This window comes from Polypterus senegalus, chromosome 12 (genome assembly GCF_016835505.1).
Source record: "Polypterus senegalus isolate Bchr_013 chromosome 12, ASM1683550v1, whole genome shotgun sequence".
Taxonomy (NCBI): Eukaryota; Metazoa; Chordata; class Cladistia; order Polypteriformes; family Polypteridae; genus Polypterus; species Polypterus senegalus.
This window is the reverse complement of record NC_053165.1, coordinates 32,061,808-32,081,686: the sequence shown is the minus strand read 5'-3', so window position 1 is coordinate 32,081,686 and position 19,879 is coordinate 32,061,808. Positions and strand designations below refer to the sequence as shown.

Genomic DNA, 19,879 nt, shown 5'->3' with positions numbered 1-19,879 from the left:
GAAACTGGCAAATAAAAAGTAAAGGATAAAATGGGCAAAAGAATACAGACATTGGGCAGAAGATGTTTGTGTAAGTGTATTATGATCAGCATCCTAGAGTTGTCTTTTCTCTGTTGGATGTGAATTTAGTGAAGAAGACAACTTAGGACATGTAAGGTGTTTGCTTCTCAAATACAGACTCTGATGTAATTATCCTCTTATGCACTTGCCCATCTTGGTCTTCCTCCTCTTTTTCTATCCTGATTAGATCCAGTTTGCTCTTTGCTCTCAATATAGGGTGTTCCAGATCTAATTATGCAATTTTCATTACGCTATAACTTATTAAGTTTATTACATAGAAAATCACCCGAAAAATCCCAGACCATCAAGAAGTGTGTGAACTGACGACATGAAGAATCGTCTTTGCACCAAACTGGAATCGTCCCCACATAAATCCAAGTCATCCAGACGATCTGGATCTGCATAATTAGACCTGGACCACCCTGTACATTAATAAGCACCTCTGTATGAAACCTTCAGTTTTTTGTCAATCTGCCACATGGAATAACCTTCAATTCTGTACAAAAAAAAATGATACACTGACGTGTTTCTTCAGAAAGCTGCCTCATTTTGGCCACCAACAAAAGGTGCCATTTTGTTTAACTTTTCATTGCATCCATAATGGTTAACATGGTACAACACCCTACTACTATAAACCTAGAACTGAACTTTAAGAATGCCAGTACCCATAGCAAGAAAGGGGGCAGAAAGGTCTAGAGTACTGGTGTTATGTAACTTGCGCCTCACAATGTCCACAGCGTCCATTCAGTACTATTAGACTTTGAGATATGGTGGATATAGAGGCCCCAAACGGTCCCCTCGGTATGCAGAGCATGCGTTCCTTAACTTTCATAAATGGTGCCCCTCGGCAGCGGGAGCCTGTGCCTCTTAACTTTCATGGGTGGCCGCCTATCTCATCTAATGGACTGACATTCTCTATACTTCACAAAGACAGGTATTTAAACATTGGGTATGGAAGTCAGCACACCTATCCATGCTTCCACAAATGCCACCTAAAATTGAAAAAATTAAATACAAAACTCTGTGCTGATTTGCAATTAGAAGTCACCTCAGAGTTCTGACCAGGGCACTATATAAATATACTTGAGAGAATTGCCCCAGGTTAGCTCTTTTATCTGTCAGTCTGTCCTAGACACCTTGTTCACTTGCTCCTTCTGTCTCTTGCCCTTGCAGTAATGACCACCGGCTGCTCATCTGCAGAGCTTTTTTCTGCTTGAAGAGAATGTATTCCATGCCAAAATTATCTTTTGACATTTTCTTGCCATTATTTTGACTGTGAATTCTGCTGCTGTGCTCATATAATGCTGGTACTGTATGAGAATCATATTTTTCCCCTTCTGTCCTGTTCACAGTAAAAGATGCTAGACATCAACTGATTTCATCAGCAATGCTGAAGCAGTGAGAGCTCATTTGTTTACTGCCATGTATGTTGCACAGCATTCCTTGATCTCTTCTGCTCTCAAGAGATCCAGGTCTTTAGAAAAGCCACGTTGTACCCCAATTCTGCACATTAGATATCAAGGCAACTGGCACCACAGAGTTAACAAAGCTTCCTTCGCTAAAAGAATTTACTCTTCTTCTAGTGCATTTTAATTTATTCAGCCCTGATCATGTTGTTTCCCAAAAACAGAACATACGGTCCTCCCTAATGAGGAGTCTGGCTACAGTGTTATGAAACACTTGGAAGTCTATGAACCAGGCCTGGGATTGCCAGGAGCATATCAGATCATAACATAACATCCCTTAACCTGCTAAGCCTAATTCATATGTGTTGGGAGCTGAACAGAGCCAAGCCAGAAAACAGCCTTAGACATGGCACTTGTCTATTTGTTGAGTCTACTCATGCACAAACACACACTTACACAGGACTAGTTTGGAACAACCAGTCAACCTGACAAGCTTGTTCTTGGAGATGTGGAAGAAAAAGTGGAGTACCTAGAAATAAAATACTCAGACACAGAGGAACAGGCACATAGGCAATGACCAGGCTCAGGATTCCAACTCAGAGCACTTGAGCATCCTTGACTGACAACCACTGCTCCAGTGCACCACCACCTGTAGAGGAGTCCAGAAAATAAAACAACACACCCCTGTCCAGTCCAAAAGGCTACTACACATTCCTGAGCCATAGACACAAGACAAAAGTAGGGTGCAGGTATGTCAGGCTCATTGAATAATGTGGTAAAAATTCAAGATTCAAAGAAATAATACAGAGAAACCACAGGAATAAAATGATAGACAATAAAATGGAACACTGCACATGCAAAAAGAGACAAAGTGAATCTTCAAGATGAAATACACCTACCTGAGAAACTGCAAGCAGTAACCTGTTTCTTAATGCTCCCTGTCCTCAATTCAAGTTCCCCTTTCCCATTTACTGGTACTATTTTTGTCATTTAAAACCAGAAATGTATCCATGGCACAAGAGTACAATCCATACATGTAAATGACACATGACATTTTGGAGAAAAGAATCAAGAAGCAAAAGTGTCAGTCAAGCCGATACGAGAATAAAGACAAACAAAAAACTGAACCTAACATGCTATACACACATACACGTGGGTAAAGAAAAGCTTAACACAGACTGCCATTTCTGCACACTGTTTTGTATATCTAGCAGAATTTGTTAGAAACCGAATGGCTTGGAAATGAGTGATAAGCATTTCAAACATTTTTGTCACTCTGTGAACAGGACGTCACTCTTTTCCCCTCTTAATGTGCAAATGTATAAGAAAAAGGTGATAAGAAAATAACATTCATATTCCTCTTTATCTAGGATTTGTGAATTAATGTCAAGTTACAGCTTATGGCTCTAGACACGTGCCCCATCCTGGTATGTTCGAAGATGTCTGATTGACTAAGAAGCTCTAATAGGTGTAGTCAATCATGCAGTCAAGGTGTGTACCTATAAGAATTAGAAGAATCTGAGGTTTTTATACAGATTTGCTACTATGGAACTAGATTAATTTTTTTAAAATTTGAATCAAACTGGGCTATTCAAGTACAATAGCAAATGGCTGCTGTGGATGAAGGTATAGTGTAAATAAGAACATGAGAAATCTGACAAATGAGAAAAACACATTCAGTCCATCAAGCTTCTTTATTTAGCTAATAGTTGAGCTGTTACAATATCTCATCCAGATGCTTCAGAAAGGCCATCAAGCATTCTGCTTCAACATGTCTCCGTAGTTTGTTTCAGATTACCACAACTCTTTGCATAAAGAATTGCTTCATGCTTTCAGTCCCTTAAATTTCACTGGTGCCCTCAGGTATGTGATTAACCATTAAGATGAAAGAATTCGGCTGGATCTACTTTTTCAATGAAGATTTTGAAGACCTGGATTAGGTCCAAATGCAGTCTCCTCTGCTCAAGACTAAACTGGTTTAATTCTCTGAGTCTGTCACAGTAGGACATATCCATAAGTCCTGGGATGTACTAGTCTTTTCTCCTCTGCACAGCTTCAAGTGATGCTATGTATTTCGTGTAGTGTGATGAAGAGAACTGAACACAATACCCCAGATGCAATCTTACTAGTTTGAGCATAACATCCCTTGACTTTTATTCCAGTTTTATATGACTTGTATATGGTCGTTTTTCTTATGTTCTTATGCAAGGAATATTAAAAGCTGCACATGAGCAAAAATAAGATCCTTGTTGTTGTGACTCATAATACTAAAGACACCCATCTGTATATTTAAAGTAACAATGGATTCCTTTGTGATGAAACACATTTTCAAAAATAGATGCTGAAAAAAAAAACTCAGTAAACTCTTTTTTTCTTAAGATGTAATCTCTTTTTCCATACAAAATTTGTAATTTTGTATAGTGCACTGGGCTTATACATTGAAGACTGCTTAATAAAATTAAGTGGGTTGAATCCTGAGTTTAGACATAAAAACACAGAAGGACATGACTTTTGGAGAATGTGTAAGAAAAGGTAAAGCATTATACATTCAGCTACATAAGGTTTGGTTTCAGAATATTGTGTTACAACTCCATGAAAGCTTTATTTTTTATTGATCTTTAGAATACATTATAAAATTGCAAAATATAAAATATAAAACTCTCAAACCCACTTAATTCAATTAAGAGTTTGGATAAGATGGCTGGAGTCTATCTGCACAGCATTGGGCCCTCAACCAACCAACCAGCCTTGGACTGGATGCATAGTCATGCACAACCTCACACTCAGCCAACCAGGAATTATCAATTAACATAAAACACAAATATTTAATATGTATAAGGAGAACTGTAGTGCATGGAGAAAAAACAATGGAGACACATGAATTATGTACAAACACCGCACACACAGTGTCTGGGGGTGGAAGATGCATGGAGCCCACAGACAGTGTCATTTAATTCTGTTGTGGCAGAGTCCAGCCCCTTCACTGTTCACTGGTTTAAAGAAGTTTGATAAGGAATGGATGGATGAATGGATAATAATTTCAGCTTTCTTTTTTTCATAATCTTGATTTTTTTAACAAAATAATCAACATTTTGTTACATTATGTCTCCTTCCTAAGTGAGAGTCAATAGTTACAGTTATATGAGCTCATTAAAAGGATATCCAAATGGACTGCAATGTGTAAGGTTAGGGTTAGAGTTCTCTAGTTGCATAGGTATTGCATCTTCCTGGCAACAATAAATACTACAACAGTTATTTCAATAATTTCTGATCTACATGTAAAGAGTAACATTTATACTTTTTTTTTTGGGTCATTGACTCGGTAAAAATTAATTAGCTGTTAAATAATTTTCTACATATGTAAGACCGTATCCTTGCACCTTTTGCATCAATTCTAATGCTTCTTGACCCCTTAGAGAAAGGTAAGCTCAAAAGAATGAAAGGATGAAGGCATGTTGCAAATTTCCATCTGTTAGCTGGTGCATCTCACTTTTGTCAGAACTTCCTCTCTCCTGCAGATTCCTGGAGCCACAAAGGTCTGTTATGCATTTAAAGTCATTTCTAGTTCATATTAATCATTCCACTAGTCACAGAGAATTAACCCCACAAACCTGAAAATGAAAAAGTAGGTCCAGAAATTGAAAGATGTCACACTATGGAGAGTTGATCAATAACGCATTTTTTATCTAATAATCTCTCCTTGAAGCCCAGAGATTAGATTACTGGATTGAAGAAATGGATAGATGGATGGATGAACAATTATCTCCCAAAACTGTTAAGCAAGTTTTTTTTTTCTCTTTTTTATGGATAATTTTGTTGGACAGGCTTAGGAAGAAGCAAAATTCACACAGACGCACACTTATAAAATAGATTCAGAAGCTATAAAGACTCCATAACTTCCTGCACACTTTACTTTGTTGAGATTTAAGTTTAAATTGATAAATATGCCATTTTTGTCAAGCCTGGATTTGTATTCTTCCTGGCTCATGTTTTCAAGTTTCATTAGATGGGAAGGGAAGTGTCTGTAAACTGCCATCTTCAGGTCTCTCCACACATGTTCTGTGGGGATTATGTCTGGGCTTTGGCTGGTCCACTCAAGGACAGTCAGAGATTCATTCTGAAGCCACTGTATCTCTTGCAGTAAGGTGAACTTGCCACCCCAGTCTGATGTTGTATGTACTCTAGAGCAGGTTTCCTTCAAAAACCTCTCTATTTTTGGCTCCATTCATCCTTCCTTCAATTCTGACCAGACTCCCTTTACCTGTCGCTGACCAACATGTCAATGATGCTGCCACCACTATACTTCACCCTATGGATGACATTAGGCAGGGGATGAGCAGTGCCTGGTCTTTTCTAGCCATAGTACTGGGAGTTCTAACAAAGAGTTCAATTTTAGTGTCATCAGACAAAAGAATCTTTCTCCTCATGTTCTCATAGTCCTTTAAACTGTCTTATGTGTTTTACCACAAATACCTGATTGATGGAGTGCTTCTGAGATAGATGTCCTTCCAACAGATTCTCCCTTCTTAGCAAAGGATTTCTGAATCTCTGTTGGAGTAACCATTGGATTCTTGATCACCTCCCTGACCAAGGGCCAATTACTCAGTTACTCTCTTGCCCAGTTACTCAGTTTGGCCAGGTGGTCAGCTCTAGGAAGAGTCCTGGTGATTCCAAACTTCTACCATTTCATAATTATTTATGCCACTATACTCCTGGGAACACTAAAAGCTTAAGAAATGGTTGAATACCCTTCTCCTGATATATGTGTCACCACAGTTTGATATGAATGTCTGCAGAGAGTTCCTTGGACTTCATGACTTTGTTTTTATCCCAGCAAGCAGTGTGAATTTGTGGGACCTTTTATACACAGGTGTGTGCCTTTCTAAATGATGTTCAATCAATTCAATTTGACACAGATGGACTCCAATTAAGTTCTGGACATATCTCAAGAACATGTCCATCATATGGAATGTTACAGGAAAGGCTCTGAATCCTGATAGAAATGAGATAATTCAGTTTGTGATTTTTAATACATTAACAAACTTTCTAAGAACATGTTTTTGCTTTGGGTTATTGAGTATAGACTGATGGGCAAAAATGGCAAATGCATCCATTTAAAATTAAATCTACAACACAGTAAAGTGTGCAGAAAGTAAAGAGGTCTGAATATTTTCTAAATCCATTGTATATTCACCATTGGACAAATTATTAGGAACACTTGTATGCCTGCATATCCAAGCAAATATCTAACCATCCAATCATAGGGCAGCAGCACACTGCATAAAATCAAACAGATGCAGATCAGGAGCTTCAGTTAAAGTTCACATCAGACACCACAATTGGGAAGAAATGTGTTCTCGGTGATTTCAACAGTGGCTGGTTTGAGTATTTCTGTATTCTGTATTTCAGTTTACTCAGAATCCTTCTATATAAAAGCGGTCGGGATTGTCCTTCCGTCCCGTGAGTGCTACGCAGGCGCGGAGTTTCACCTGCGCCCGTCCATTTTGCAATGCGATGGGATTTGTAGTTTCATTTTCCAGGTAAAAGATGATTTTCTACTCCAGACTGTACGATATCTTCTTCTTCTTTCTTACTATATAAAAGCGCTTGGGATTGTCCTTCCGTCCTGTGAGTGGAAAGCGTAGCGGTATTCCGCTTATCACAGACTTACTACTTGCAGGTTGCAGTACGAAGCGACATGATGTAAGCAGAGTTCTGGTGCTCCCATCGTTCCCTTGCTTTTGTGCGCGATGCGCTGGTAAAACAGACAAAATTATGTCTCTGGAAATAATTAATGCCTCACCGCATAGTAAATATCAGGGGGGTTCAAAAGGGCAACCTCAATATAGAAAAAAAGTTTCAATTTCATCACAAAAATAACAGAAACTACGAGTATTAAAGTAATACCACTCAAATGCAATATAACCAAATTAATGAGTTTGTATAAAATATCAAATTGATCTACATATTGAATTGCCTTAAGAAGTGGTCAACTTAAAAGTCAGTCGCCTTAAAAGGCGGGTGAGCCTAGTGGTACAATAAAACAAAAAGTATCCAGTAAGTGGCAGTTCTGCAGACAGAAATGCCTTATTGATGAGAAGTCAGACAGAAGAATGGCTAGACAGGTTTCTGCTGACAGAAAGGCTAAGGCATCTCAGAACGTTCAACATATCGAACCTTGAGGCAGATGGGCTACAACAGCAAAAGGCCATGTTGATTTCCACTCCCATCAGAACAGGAAGCTAAGCCTGCAGTGGGCACATGATCACCAAAACTGGGAAGCTGTAGCCTGGTCTGATAAATCTCGATTTCTGCGGAGGCACCCAGATGGTACAGTCAGAATTTGATATGACTCCATGCACCCAACCTTTCTTGTGCCAACGGTATAGGCTAACGGTGGTGGTGTAATGGTGTAGGGAATGTTTTCTTGGCAAACTTTGGGTCCATTAATACTAATCAATCATTGGCTGAATGCTATAGCCTATTTGAATATAGTTCCTGACCATGTGTATCCCCTCATGGCCACGATTTATCCATCTTGTAACGGCTAATTCCAGCAGGATAAGGCACAATTCTACAAAGCAAAAATTATCTTAATGCTGTTTCATGAACATGACAATGAGTTCAGTGTTCTTCAGTGGCCTTCTCAGTCTTCAGATTTGAATCCAGTGAAACGTCTTTGGGATGTATTAGAACGGGAGAGTCAAAGCAGAAATGTGCAGCTGACAAATCTTCAGAAACCATGAGATGCAATCATGTCAATATGGACCACAATCTCAAAGGAATGCTTCCAGCATCTTGTGGAACCCAGGTCATGAAGAACTGAAGCTGTTTTGAGAGTAAAAGGAAGGACCTACCCAGTATAAGTATAGTGTTCCTAATAATTTGCTCACTGAGAGTGTATATATGTGTGCACATGACAACGCTGACATTACTACTTTTTACACCACAATGGAATTGATACAAGACAAGCAATGGAATTCAGTTATTCACATACTGCGTACTTTGCAATGCACAGTGTATATTAAATTAAAGTTGTGCATTAGATAGAATCTTCCAAGATTTAAATTATCCAAAATCCATCAGAGACTGAACCCTGTTAATGATGCCTTCAATAACCAGTTTCGCCAGGTCATATGTTTTAAAACAATCCGAATTCAAGACTATTTTGGAGAAAAATAATTTCTTATTTGTCAGATAATGTCTGACACACTATTATGTCTAATCCATAAATTATGTTCTCAGAAGTAACCTGGATATGATAAAACTATGCAACATAAATTCACCTTGACTTCCTATACTACACTAATTATGCATTATTATTTCAGTCTTATCCCTCTCTACATAAAGCAATGGGAACACAATGTTTCATATTATATAAAGCTATAATAAAATCAAATTTTCTTTATGAAAAAAAGATGGAAAGCATTATGCAGAATATGACAAGAATTTATTAATGTTGTTCTATAATAAGCCTACTAGCTTATATATATTCTTGGCTAAATGGGTTAGAAATTAGAAGGATGCATGGCTAATAATACATCAAACAGGTGACACACTTTTTTTGCTCACAGCTCATTGGTAAGCTAAATTTTCACAGATGTATGAATGGATGCTAATTAATGAAATACTTCTGCTATTGCTCAAATTCTGATTACTAAACTGCACATTCAGTTTATTTTATTGGAAGAGTCCACAAGAACAAAAAAAATCTTATTTTGTGAATGCTACAATGACCTTATAAGTGGCAGGAGTTGAAGGCAACTGGCACAAGTGCCCATTAACTGTCATGAAGGAGAACTTAAACACGATGAAGGTGTGACTTTCCTGCTTGAGCCCTCATCTTTCCTATTGCTCTCTGATTTGTCTCCCGTGATAGTAAGAGCACAGCACAGTTGAAGGCAAACACACTTGGCCACTTCTGATTTGCCCATAGGCCTGACTAGAGATTGGCTATATGAAGGAGGCAGTGCCTTCAAGGACAGATTAACAAAGACCTGGAGAAAATCAGGAATTCTTTGTAGGTGATGTAAGTCAGTCCCACAGAGACTTGTTGCCCTTCCCCCTCTGTACAAACTCTGCAGGAGTCATGATCTTCATTCAGTTTCCCCAATTGCAAACTCTGAGATAATGTCGTCACCATAGCAACTACTCTTTCTGCATGTAAACAGAATAAAGATGGCGTCCATGAGTACAGAGAGGAAAAACAGAAGAAGGGCTGGATTGAAGTAACTCTGGTACACAGCTAGCCGCACAACCTCCATTCTTATATCACCACACATCCTCCAAAATGTTTGTGATGGCAGACCTGTTCATGTTGATTCTGACTGAATAGATGCATCTTAGCCTGGCTGGTATAACCTAAAAACACTAAATGGGACCTGACACCCTGAGACATGCTATTCTGACCATGACTGTAAAGTTATACTGGAATAGTGAACCTGGTTTATGACACTACCTTTGTAGAGTTGGGTACGATAAGCCTTGATGAGGTAATCAGGGTTTATGGATATGACATAAATTGGGCTCTCTGATTTTGATGTCCTGCATCCATCTTATGTATGACCAGACTCATCAGCCTCCAACCAGGCCCACTCCATGGGCTGCTAGAACAGCATAAAGTGCCCTGGTGGAAGCTTGCTTGGTCAGTCATTAGCATGCAGCTCACTCTCCCTGTCTGAGTCGGCGCTTAGCTTGGCAGCTGGCTAATCCTTCCTTTCTTCAGCAGCTGCGTACCCCTCCCCCTACCTGCCACACACTGGGGCACAAAGGGGATCTGCAGTGTGACTCTGGCCCACAAACTATGGTTGTGGAGAGGGAGGGCTCCATGGTATTCCAAGCCCCCTTACCCTTTGGTACTTAAAGAGCTATCGCAGAGCAGCATCTGGTCCAGTGAAACAAAAGTTTCGAATTCCGTTCATCCATCCACTGTGTGGATGCGCTTCCTAGCTGACAGAGCTGAAGATATCAATGGTTTAGATTTGGGCCACCAGGCGTTAAGGATGCTTTCTGTTTGCACCTCCCAACGTGTTCTCTGAGACACACAAGCCTAGCAGAGACCCATGTACTTAATAAATCTGGTTCTCATTTGGAGCATCTCATTCTGTGGTTTGCCAAAACATTTCAGGATGCTCCTACTTATTGGAGTGTGAACACCTGGCAGTGTTGCAAATTTGGAATCTAAAATAAAAACCACTGGGTAGCTAAGAACTTTCCCTGATTTTAGAAATGTTGCCATGCTTTTTTTTCATCAAAGAAGATACTGTATTTAATTAATGAACTGCATATATGCAAGCACACCTAAGAAATCGAGGTAATGCTTACACTCCCATCATTTCCACTTACAATTTGTCTTTATTTCTGATACTGAAATCCACACAACAAAAAAATTGTAATGCAGCTGAAAAAAAAACCAGTTTTTCTTAAATATGAACATATAAAATTTTTAAAAAGTAATCAAAGGTTTATTTCTCATAAACTGAAATATTTTACTGTGCCTGTATACCCACAATATACATATAAAAACTAGTAGGCCTTCACACAAAAATTCACAGCAATTTACAAAGTATACATTCCACAAAAATGATTATAAACAGAAGCACGCATGAGCACAAACTAGTGCACACTTAATATTCTTATTGACGCATGCACGCATGTATGCTACAGTCATACGCAAGCAAACATTTACAGCGATGCATACACTTCCAATGATTTTGAACACATTCACACACACTCTTATTAATGGACACACACACAAACACAATTACAGACAAATAAACACAGACACATACACACTTTCAGACAAATGCTGATGCACACATATATTTATAGAAGTACAGTACTTATGCTATTTATACACACATTAATGCTTACTGATATAACCAATTACACACAGGCTTATAGAGATGCACACATTCTACATTTCCTTACCCTTCTTTCCTATCTTAGCTGTCATCAGTACTTCCTGGCATGCCAGTACTGTTCATGCTAGAGGAAGGGCACCTTGCTCAGGCCCACTGCATAAGACTGAAGGTCAGCTCCACAGTCCCTCGTTTGCACTGCTGACCAGTGCCTCTGTGAGATGGACAGTTGCAATTAACCGGGAATGATGGCACTCTAATTAAAGTGAAACCCAGATTGTGTGTGATCATGTTGGGATGGGGGGGTTGTGTGCAGCATGAACAGCTGATGGCTTTGTCAGCCTTTGGGGAAATTAATCAGCAAGACAAAATAGGAAGGAGCTTCATCTGGGATTAGAAGCAAATGGGAGAGCAGCTGCTCACTGGGACTGGGAAAGCAAGATGCACAGGGGGACGGAAAGGCGCCAAGCGGTAGAGACGCACAGGCTGCAGAGAAAAGGGAGACAAGACATGAGAGGATGCTGTGCAGGCCCCTCCCCCTTGCAGCACACTGGCACAGCTCCAATGACAATTTGGATGTTTAATAATAAAAAGAAACTCTCCTCATCCTGACTTCGGAGGACGAATTCATGAGGCTCTTTGGATAAAATTGATTTTATTAAAATGTCGGACAGTATCTAATGATGTCTATTGTTTTTGGTCTTTCCTGTTGCTCTACAATGCTTGTCAGTTTACATGGCCTTGTCTCCAGATCTGTGTACCAGCCTGACTGATTCTGACTGTGCGGTTGAGTGCCAGTGTAATTGTGGACCTGTGTCTGCATATCTAACATTGGCTCTGCATGTTGGCCTATGTATTTCTAATTCTAGGTCTGCATGCTAGCTCTAGGTTGTGGGTATGCATGCTAGCCCATGCAATTCTCTCTTGGGTCTGTAAATCAGCCTAAATAATTAAGGGTGTAGGTGTACTGGCCAATCTGCATTTTTTTATATTGCAGTTTTGTATACCAGCTAATGTCACAGAGCTCAGTATATTGCCTGAATATGGATCTCTATGCCATATGGTGCAATTTTAGATTAAGTACCGATTACTCAAATATTCGAGATTGTACTACATACGCTATATAGTGCTGAAGTCCATAGGGATGTGCCGCACACCTGCTTGCTGGACTATCACTTTAATGAAAATCCCAGGAGCAACCAATGACACACAGGCTGACAATGAAGGCTTTGTGAGAGCTCAGCAGGACTCCACCGGTGCGTGTGTAGCATCTTGAGCAAAAAATAACAGACAAGGAGGAGGAGGAGGAGCAGCAGCAGGCTAGGGCTTTTTTTTCTGTGTCTAATTTCAGTTTCTCCTTGTTTGAACTGAATGAGGTCTCCACTGCTGAGAAATGTACACTTTCTTCTGCCCCAATTCCTGAGCACGTACTCCATCAGCATCCACTTAATAAAAAGACAATGTGGGCCATCTGCTGCCCTTCTGATATAAAAAACAGACTTTTCACAGAGGGTAGGTAATCAAATCAGCACCTTTGTGATCAACATGATAGCAGCACAACTGGCAAATGCTGTGGGCACCCTCACGGACTCACACTCACACCGACGAAGGCAAAGATGAACAGCCATCTGTAGAGAAAAGCATGTTGAACCAATAAGCAGGTATACATTCCCCCAAATAGTCACATAAGCGTACACGCTAACACGTGGCTCACTGGACTCCAATCAGCTAGCAGCTCCGAGGCTGAAGCACGAAGGCACTTACATCATGAAAACAAGTTGGAAAGCCAGCCCAGAGCTTGCAGCTGCACAGAGTTTCGATGCAAAGGCAGCAGTCTCCAGCTGGGGAAATGGGGTGGCAGGGAGGCTTTACAGTTGAGAGAAAATGATTAAAGATCTGTTCTCTTAAGTAGAGGACAAAGTCATCTATTGAACAGTAATCTATAACAACTCCTGCCTACCTTATCTTTGCACAAGCCTCAGCAAACACATAGTTCTGCTATGATATGACAATCATAGATAGGCACGATAAATTACGATGATTTTGCTCTTCCACCTGCCTCAACAGAAGCGTCCCTTCTCTTAAAGTTTGCTTTAACCTGTTTGTCAGAAGCACAACATGGGGTTATAGGGACCAAGAAGCCAACTATCCTGTACTTCTCCAAACCTAAAGAAGTTTACAGCTTCTCAGTTTACAGTCTAAGTGGTTGATACACTGTCCTCCCACAACACACGCTAGCAAAAAAACAGAAGTGCACACTCTCATACATGTTCACAGATACATATTTTGCCAGTCCACATATAATCGAAAATATACATTTACATATGTCCACACCAACATCCAAAGCTTTTGGAGATATTACTCACATTCAATGGGACTGCAGAAGACAAAATGTGGGTTGCTGTGTAGTTTTTCCAGTCATTCATTCACTGACATGCACATCCTAATTGACAATCCCGCAGACGCACACATTTAGGTACTCATGCGTAGTCACACTTGAACAGTAACACACTGAATTAAACTCATTAATGCTCATTTCAATTCATTCACTTCTGCAGCCTGCCTCTTTCCCTGTTGACATTTTTGCAGGTTTGAACCTGGCCATCTTCCATTGTTATGAATTATATTTTTGTGTGCTTTGCAAGCATGCTGTTCTGAATTTCACTGTGGAAACAGTCGCACTAAAAATGATGCTGTTCACTTACATGAATGCACTTACAGATACAAACATGTAAATGTTCATATATACCATGGTCCCTGTAAAAATATACAGTCATTTCCATACTCTTGTACACACACACATATGCACACTGCTTAACTAGAAGCTAGTAACTCCTCAAGTAGACAGCCATAGTATACTTTCCTGTTTGGATGGCTTGAATTACAGGCTGCATAGAACACAGCCAACATTATCTTACAACCAGGAAGCCACTATATAACCAAAAAAAAACAATGGTGAGACACCAGCCCCACTGTGTAGTTGTCCCATTGGCAGCCTAAAGGATGCACTCAGACGCCCACCATTTTCCTGCCAATATAATATTGCAGATTTTAATCTTTCACTCTGAAAGGCTTAGCTGTTAAGCAGCTTATGGAAGAGGAGTCACTAATGTCTGTAATATCCGCGGGCCTGGCTGGGTATTAAACACAAAAAACATAATCAGGGTCCAGGATTACAGTATTCCACAGCAGGCAGAAGGGCCAAAGACAGAAGTAGTTGAAAAAACACACACACAAAAGTGTTTCCAGAATGGGTGACACGGCTCTGTCCAGTGCCCTTATTCCTTTAGGATTACGAGTAGAGTGCCTCTTCCTCAATGGTAAGGCTCTGAGCCCCTTTGAATGAACAATCAAACCAGCACATTTCCATAAGGCCCTACTGCAGTACAACTTAAAAACACAGCTGAGAAGAAAGAAGCACCTACTACAACTTCACTGGAAGATAAGATTGCTGAATCAGTTCTGAAATCAGTTCTGAAACCACCACCAAGTAGATTACAAACCAAATATCTGAAGCCCCTGTTTAATCACATTTACTTTTACATTTAAAATCTCATCATATGTATGCCCACTAATAGGCAGACAAGAAGCTTAGTGTAAAAACTATTATGAGTATACGAGTATCTTGAATGACGTCATATAGATTCCATATTAATACAGTATATGCGAAGGTTCATCTTGACAGTGATAAGATGACAGAAAGCAAAGATCACTCAAAAAATCCCATAAAAACTCACCTGGATAAAAGTCTTTTGATTTTGAAAGTTTGATCGTTGCCCCTGTCTCTTTCTGCAGTTGGACAATGGTTTGGCCCCCTTTTCCAATGATGGATCCAGCTGCGTAACTGGGGATGAGGACCTTCAAGAAGTATTCACCTTCCTCTGTGGATGGAAGAACATAAGAACATACAGTAAGTAAAAGTTGCTAGAATATCTAGAATATGGTGTGTCATTTCTCGAATCACCTAATGTTTAAAAAGCAACATTGAGACTTGTTGATCCACAAGGTGGTCATATTATTTGCTCACAATTCTTTATATTAATTTTTCTGTAATATTTTTGTACAATTTACTCAGACATCCAGTTGAGTTTCCCCACCCTTGCTGAAGAATCAAATTTAAAGCAACAGGCATCACCCCCCAGGATTTCAATTCTTGAGCCCACATTTTCCATTGCTCTATCTGAGTGGAAACTGTAGTACCTAAATAAAATCCATGAATATCTAGAAAGAACATGCAAATTTTATACAAAAAGTAAGAAGTTTAGAAAATGGATACAGATAACTGTTTTTCTGTGGCAACAAAGCACTGTGCAACCATGACATCCCACTTATACCCCACATAATTATGAAAACTTCTATTTCCTTACGAATCAATGCCTTCATATCTATCCTTACAACCTTCGATGCTAGAACATGTCTGCCACATTTGACCTTCTCTAGACTGTCTCTAAGTAACATAACATTCTCAGTTCTGCATATATCTTTTCAAGGCAATGAGTATCTGAACCCTTTCCACACAAGTACTGGATACAAGGCAACTACCAACCTTAGATGGCACCATTTATCCTACCCAGCATTTCTTTGGGGATGTAGTAGAAAAAAACCACAGTCAAAGGGTGAATATGCAAAATACACACAGTAAACTATGCAGGATGCTGAATCCACTCACTGTGCCACCATGTCATCCTGTCCCTGAAGTCAGTTAAGATATTCATGTGGTAGAGAAGATAACACTGCACAATTTTCCAAATATGGCCTCCTAAGCAGAACCTTTCTAGACTCTCACTTTACACACTAGTAAAGGGAAGGCTTTATTTGGAATTGGCTTATAAGCTGCCTCGTGGATCTCCCAGATTCTGGCTTGGTTTGTAGCAATTGATAGCAGAAATTTTGACATTGCAGCTTTAGGGCATCAGCAAAAAATAAATAAATAAATAAAATCTTAAACATACTTAGTATGAGACACTAGGAGTAAAATGTCAAAAGAAATGTTTTCTTTAAACTAGAAAAGAAAATGGTCCATGAACATGTAGGTGGATTTTGCTGAAAAGCTTCATGAGAAGAGTGGGTATTTGACCTGTGAAACCTTGTGACTCACTACCTAACTCAATGGCTGCCAACACACTAATCATGCAACAAATCTTCAGATACTGCAAGGGATATTAAAAAAAAAAAACAGAAATAATCATCTTGAAATACTTCACCATGCAGGACTGCTGCCAGTGATGTCCTAAAACTCTCATTTTGGACCAATACAAAGGCACAGCAAAGTGGAACATCCTATCCACACATTTTTGGATACACGGAAAAGTACCTACCTTATACACAGACTACCTTATTAAGTTGTGTGGGAGCCCTTGAATGCTTTGTTCATGAATCAGATGTTAGTAACATGCTATGAGTGATATGGCAAACAAGTATTAAAACCATTAGTACTCATTGAAACGCCTGCACAAAAGGATTCAGCTGATCCTTTTTGTATCAGTACCTCCCCCGATAGGTCAATGTCTACTGGAGTTTAGCCCCTGGCCTCCTACTATCCACCCTAGCACAATCTTCTCCAATACTCTTCTTTATCCTAGATTGGTCACTGGCATCATATTGAGTGCCAAAGCTCCTTCTCCCAGAGTAACATGCTGTCTATTTAGACTTTACACTTTGGCAGCATTCTATTTATTCCATCGGGTTAGGAGACATTAGACCTCCTTTACTGTGACAGGATGGCACAAGCATGACCACCACTCTTCTACCATGTGAGACAGCTCCACACATGGACTCCAAATTCCACTGGTCCGTGTTCCAGATATGGTCTCAGTAGTAAGGAGGAGGGGTTTGGATTATCTGTTCTGGGGATTTTTTAATCTTTCATTAAACCACTCAACTAGTTTTAATCCCATTAAATGCAGAACAGGCCCTGTCGCTATGAGAGGATTTCCCTTGCACTGCGGCTGGGGCTGTCAAAGCTGCGGGAACCCCGCCCTCCTGCTAGTGCTTAAATTTTGATTTCTGAATGCCTCAGACATTGAAGTTCATGGTCTGGGAGTTTCACAGATGGGAAGAAGTTGGATCCAAGTATACATATATCTCTGATATGTGGCAACCACACTTCCCAACTTACTTTGCAAGTGCTCCTGAGATTTCCTTGTTCGGACATGAGCAGGTGGAGTGAAGCTTTACGCTAGCAACATATACTATACTTTTAGACTTCTCAGGAAGTCACAGCTCCAGTGTAATGTTTAAATGATACTTGAAGAGAGTCTGAGACATGGTTGGGTACAATAATGTTACACCTTCAAACTGCTACCCTTGGCAGGAGGTATGTAAAGTGTGCTGCTTTTAAGGCAACATGAAAGTGGCACAATTGTTTGCCTCCTGCTGTACATGAAGCACTACATCTCTTTTGCATAATAGCACAAAGCAGCCAAGAAGCTCTTGGCAGCTTTACTGTATTTGGCATCAACAGCATGGGGAGAAACTTAAAGTTCTGAAACCCAGGCCAGCAGTCAGAGTGACTCCTATGTGCATGTTGTAGTGAAATTTCGTCAAGGAAATAATATTTTGAAGCAGTGCTGGGAGGATGTCATGCATCTGGCCTGGTCTTCTGGGCCCCAACCCCCCACACTGGGATGATGCGACATCTCAGAGGGAGGGCTGCTTTGGGATGCGGAGAATCCAGCCTAGTGCGCAGTAATGGGGAATTTCTAACGACACCCGACGGGTACGTCGGCGACACTCCACAACCAGAGTGGCATCAAATCCTTATATACATATGCATCCGGAATAATTACAATAACAAGAAAACGCGCATATTCTGTGGCCTGAGCGCGACTTCCACTTCCTTCACTGCAAGCGCTGCCCTTCACTGCTCCGATAGGAAAGTTAGGATATTATGTTGTGCATGCCGCTGAGACCCTCAGTCTCAGACCAGGAAAACAAAACGCCCCCACACGCAGACTCTAAAAAAAGAAAGATTGTTACACACACACCTTTTTTTTTTCTTTGGCACTGATTCATTGCGCTTCTCGTTGCCGCTTTCAACATATAACGGTGCGGAGGTGTGAAATATGTGTGGGGCATGAGCGTTCGCTTTATATAGACCAATATAATACCGTGATTAGTAAGATAGTAGATGTGAGATGTTTGAAATGCGTGTGGCGTCCCTAATAAGCCCACCCGCTATCCACCCACCCTCGTATGAACGTATCGAGCTGCGAATGGCTGCCTTTCGGTAACCGGTAGATTCACCGTCTTTCGCTTCGGATGCTAGCAGCTACCATTGTGATCTCCATCGTCACAGTGCTCCTTGAAAGTTGTGGATCTGTTTTTGCCTACCAGGCCGTGTCTGCTCCTATACGCAGCCTTGGCTGTGTTGCAGGCAGCTTCGCATTGGCTGATAAACAGATCACTGTGCCTCAGATGCATTTAGGCTGGTGCACTTGCTGGGCACGCACCTCAAGCACATAACCACTCTTCTTCGACTCACGGACAATGGGAAATATACAGCACATGCACACACTCATATTTCAGACTCCTAAAATCTTACAAAATGTTAAACATACAACAACACGCTTTGGTCACACAATGCACTGTGCCTCAAGAACTGCGCTGAGTGATGCTGATCAGCATCCTGGAGGAATGCGCCCTAGACGGCCCAACCTTTCGCAACCATCTTACCTCCAGTGTTTGTACGCTTGGTGCTGCTCGCCTCAGTGGGGGTCTCCAGGGGTCTCTTACGGGAGTCCGGGGTGTCCGACTCCATGTGCGACTGCTGCGTGTGATGATGAGAATTGGAGAAAATCCCGTTTTGATGGACTGCGCCTCCTGTCATCATTTTCATGCTCGTGCGGGAGTGACGTGCGCGTTCCGGAGGCGTGCTCCCTCTCGCTGGCTTCCAAAAGCCACGGTCTGTGGAGTGCGTGCGGGAAAAGCTCGTGCAGAACAATTGTGTGACGCGCACAATGGATGGAGCCAGAAGGATCAGATTGTTGCCTTGCGCCGCCCTCCTCCTCCTCTTCTTCCTTTAAGGCAGAGAAGCTCACTCGTTTAAATCGATCTGGGAATTTCAAGGATCGTGAATTTCAAAATGACAAAACGAGACGCAAACAGACAGACAAACGGGATCCTTTGTCTGGACCAGCAGTCTGCAGGGTACAGGGATAGGATGCTGCAGCGGGCGGCACGACTGAATGATTAGTCTTTCCAAGAAGAGATGCTGCGTCTCTGCCGATAGCATCCCAGAACTGACTGGTGGTTCGCGCAGAGCCGGGCGGTGACGTCAGTCACCCCAATCACGTGGGCAGACTTTGCCCCTCCTCGACCCTCACCGCGTGACGAGGTCTACGCAGCTTGAGCAGCTGCTGGTGCTTGCCTTTTGATGCTGATTTCTATTGTGCGGCGGTCTTTATTGAGGAGGGGGATGGCCATGTTCTACACCTTCCAAAGGGTCCCGTTCTGATGATTTCTGTGAGGTGATGACCCAGGAAAAACAGTTCCCACATCTAGTACTTGGGGGGTTGGTCTGAAAGAACCCACTACAGTTTGTTCCCTGGTTTA

General features: G+C 41.0%; 1 protein-coding gene across 1 annotated transcript in view; it reads right to left on the bottom strand.

Annotated features, from left to right (window-relative positions):
* The window catches only part of nova2 (NOVA alternative splicing regulator 2), a 47,689-nt gene extending 28,121 nt beyond the window's left edge, over positions 1-19,568 (bottom strand). The window contains exons 1-2 of the mRNA XM_039770742.1: positions 19,001-19,568; positions 15,064-15,207 (exon numbers count right to left, since the gene is read on the bottom strand). Coding sequence (XP_039626676.1) covers positions 15,064-15,207; positions 19,001-19,163 — 307 coding nt within the window. The 5' untranslated portion in view covers positions 19,164-19,568. The remainder of the gene's footprint in view (positions 1-15,063; positions 15,208-19,000) is intronic.
* Between the last annotated feature and the right edge of the window lie 311 nt (positions 19,569-19,879).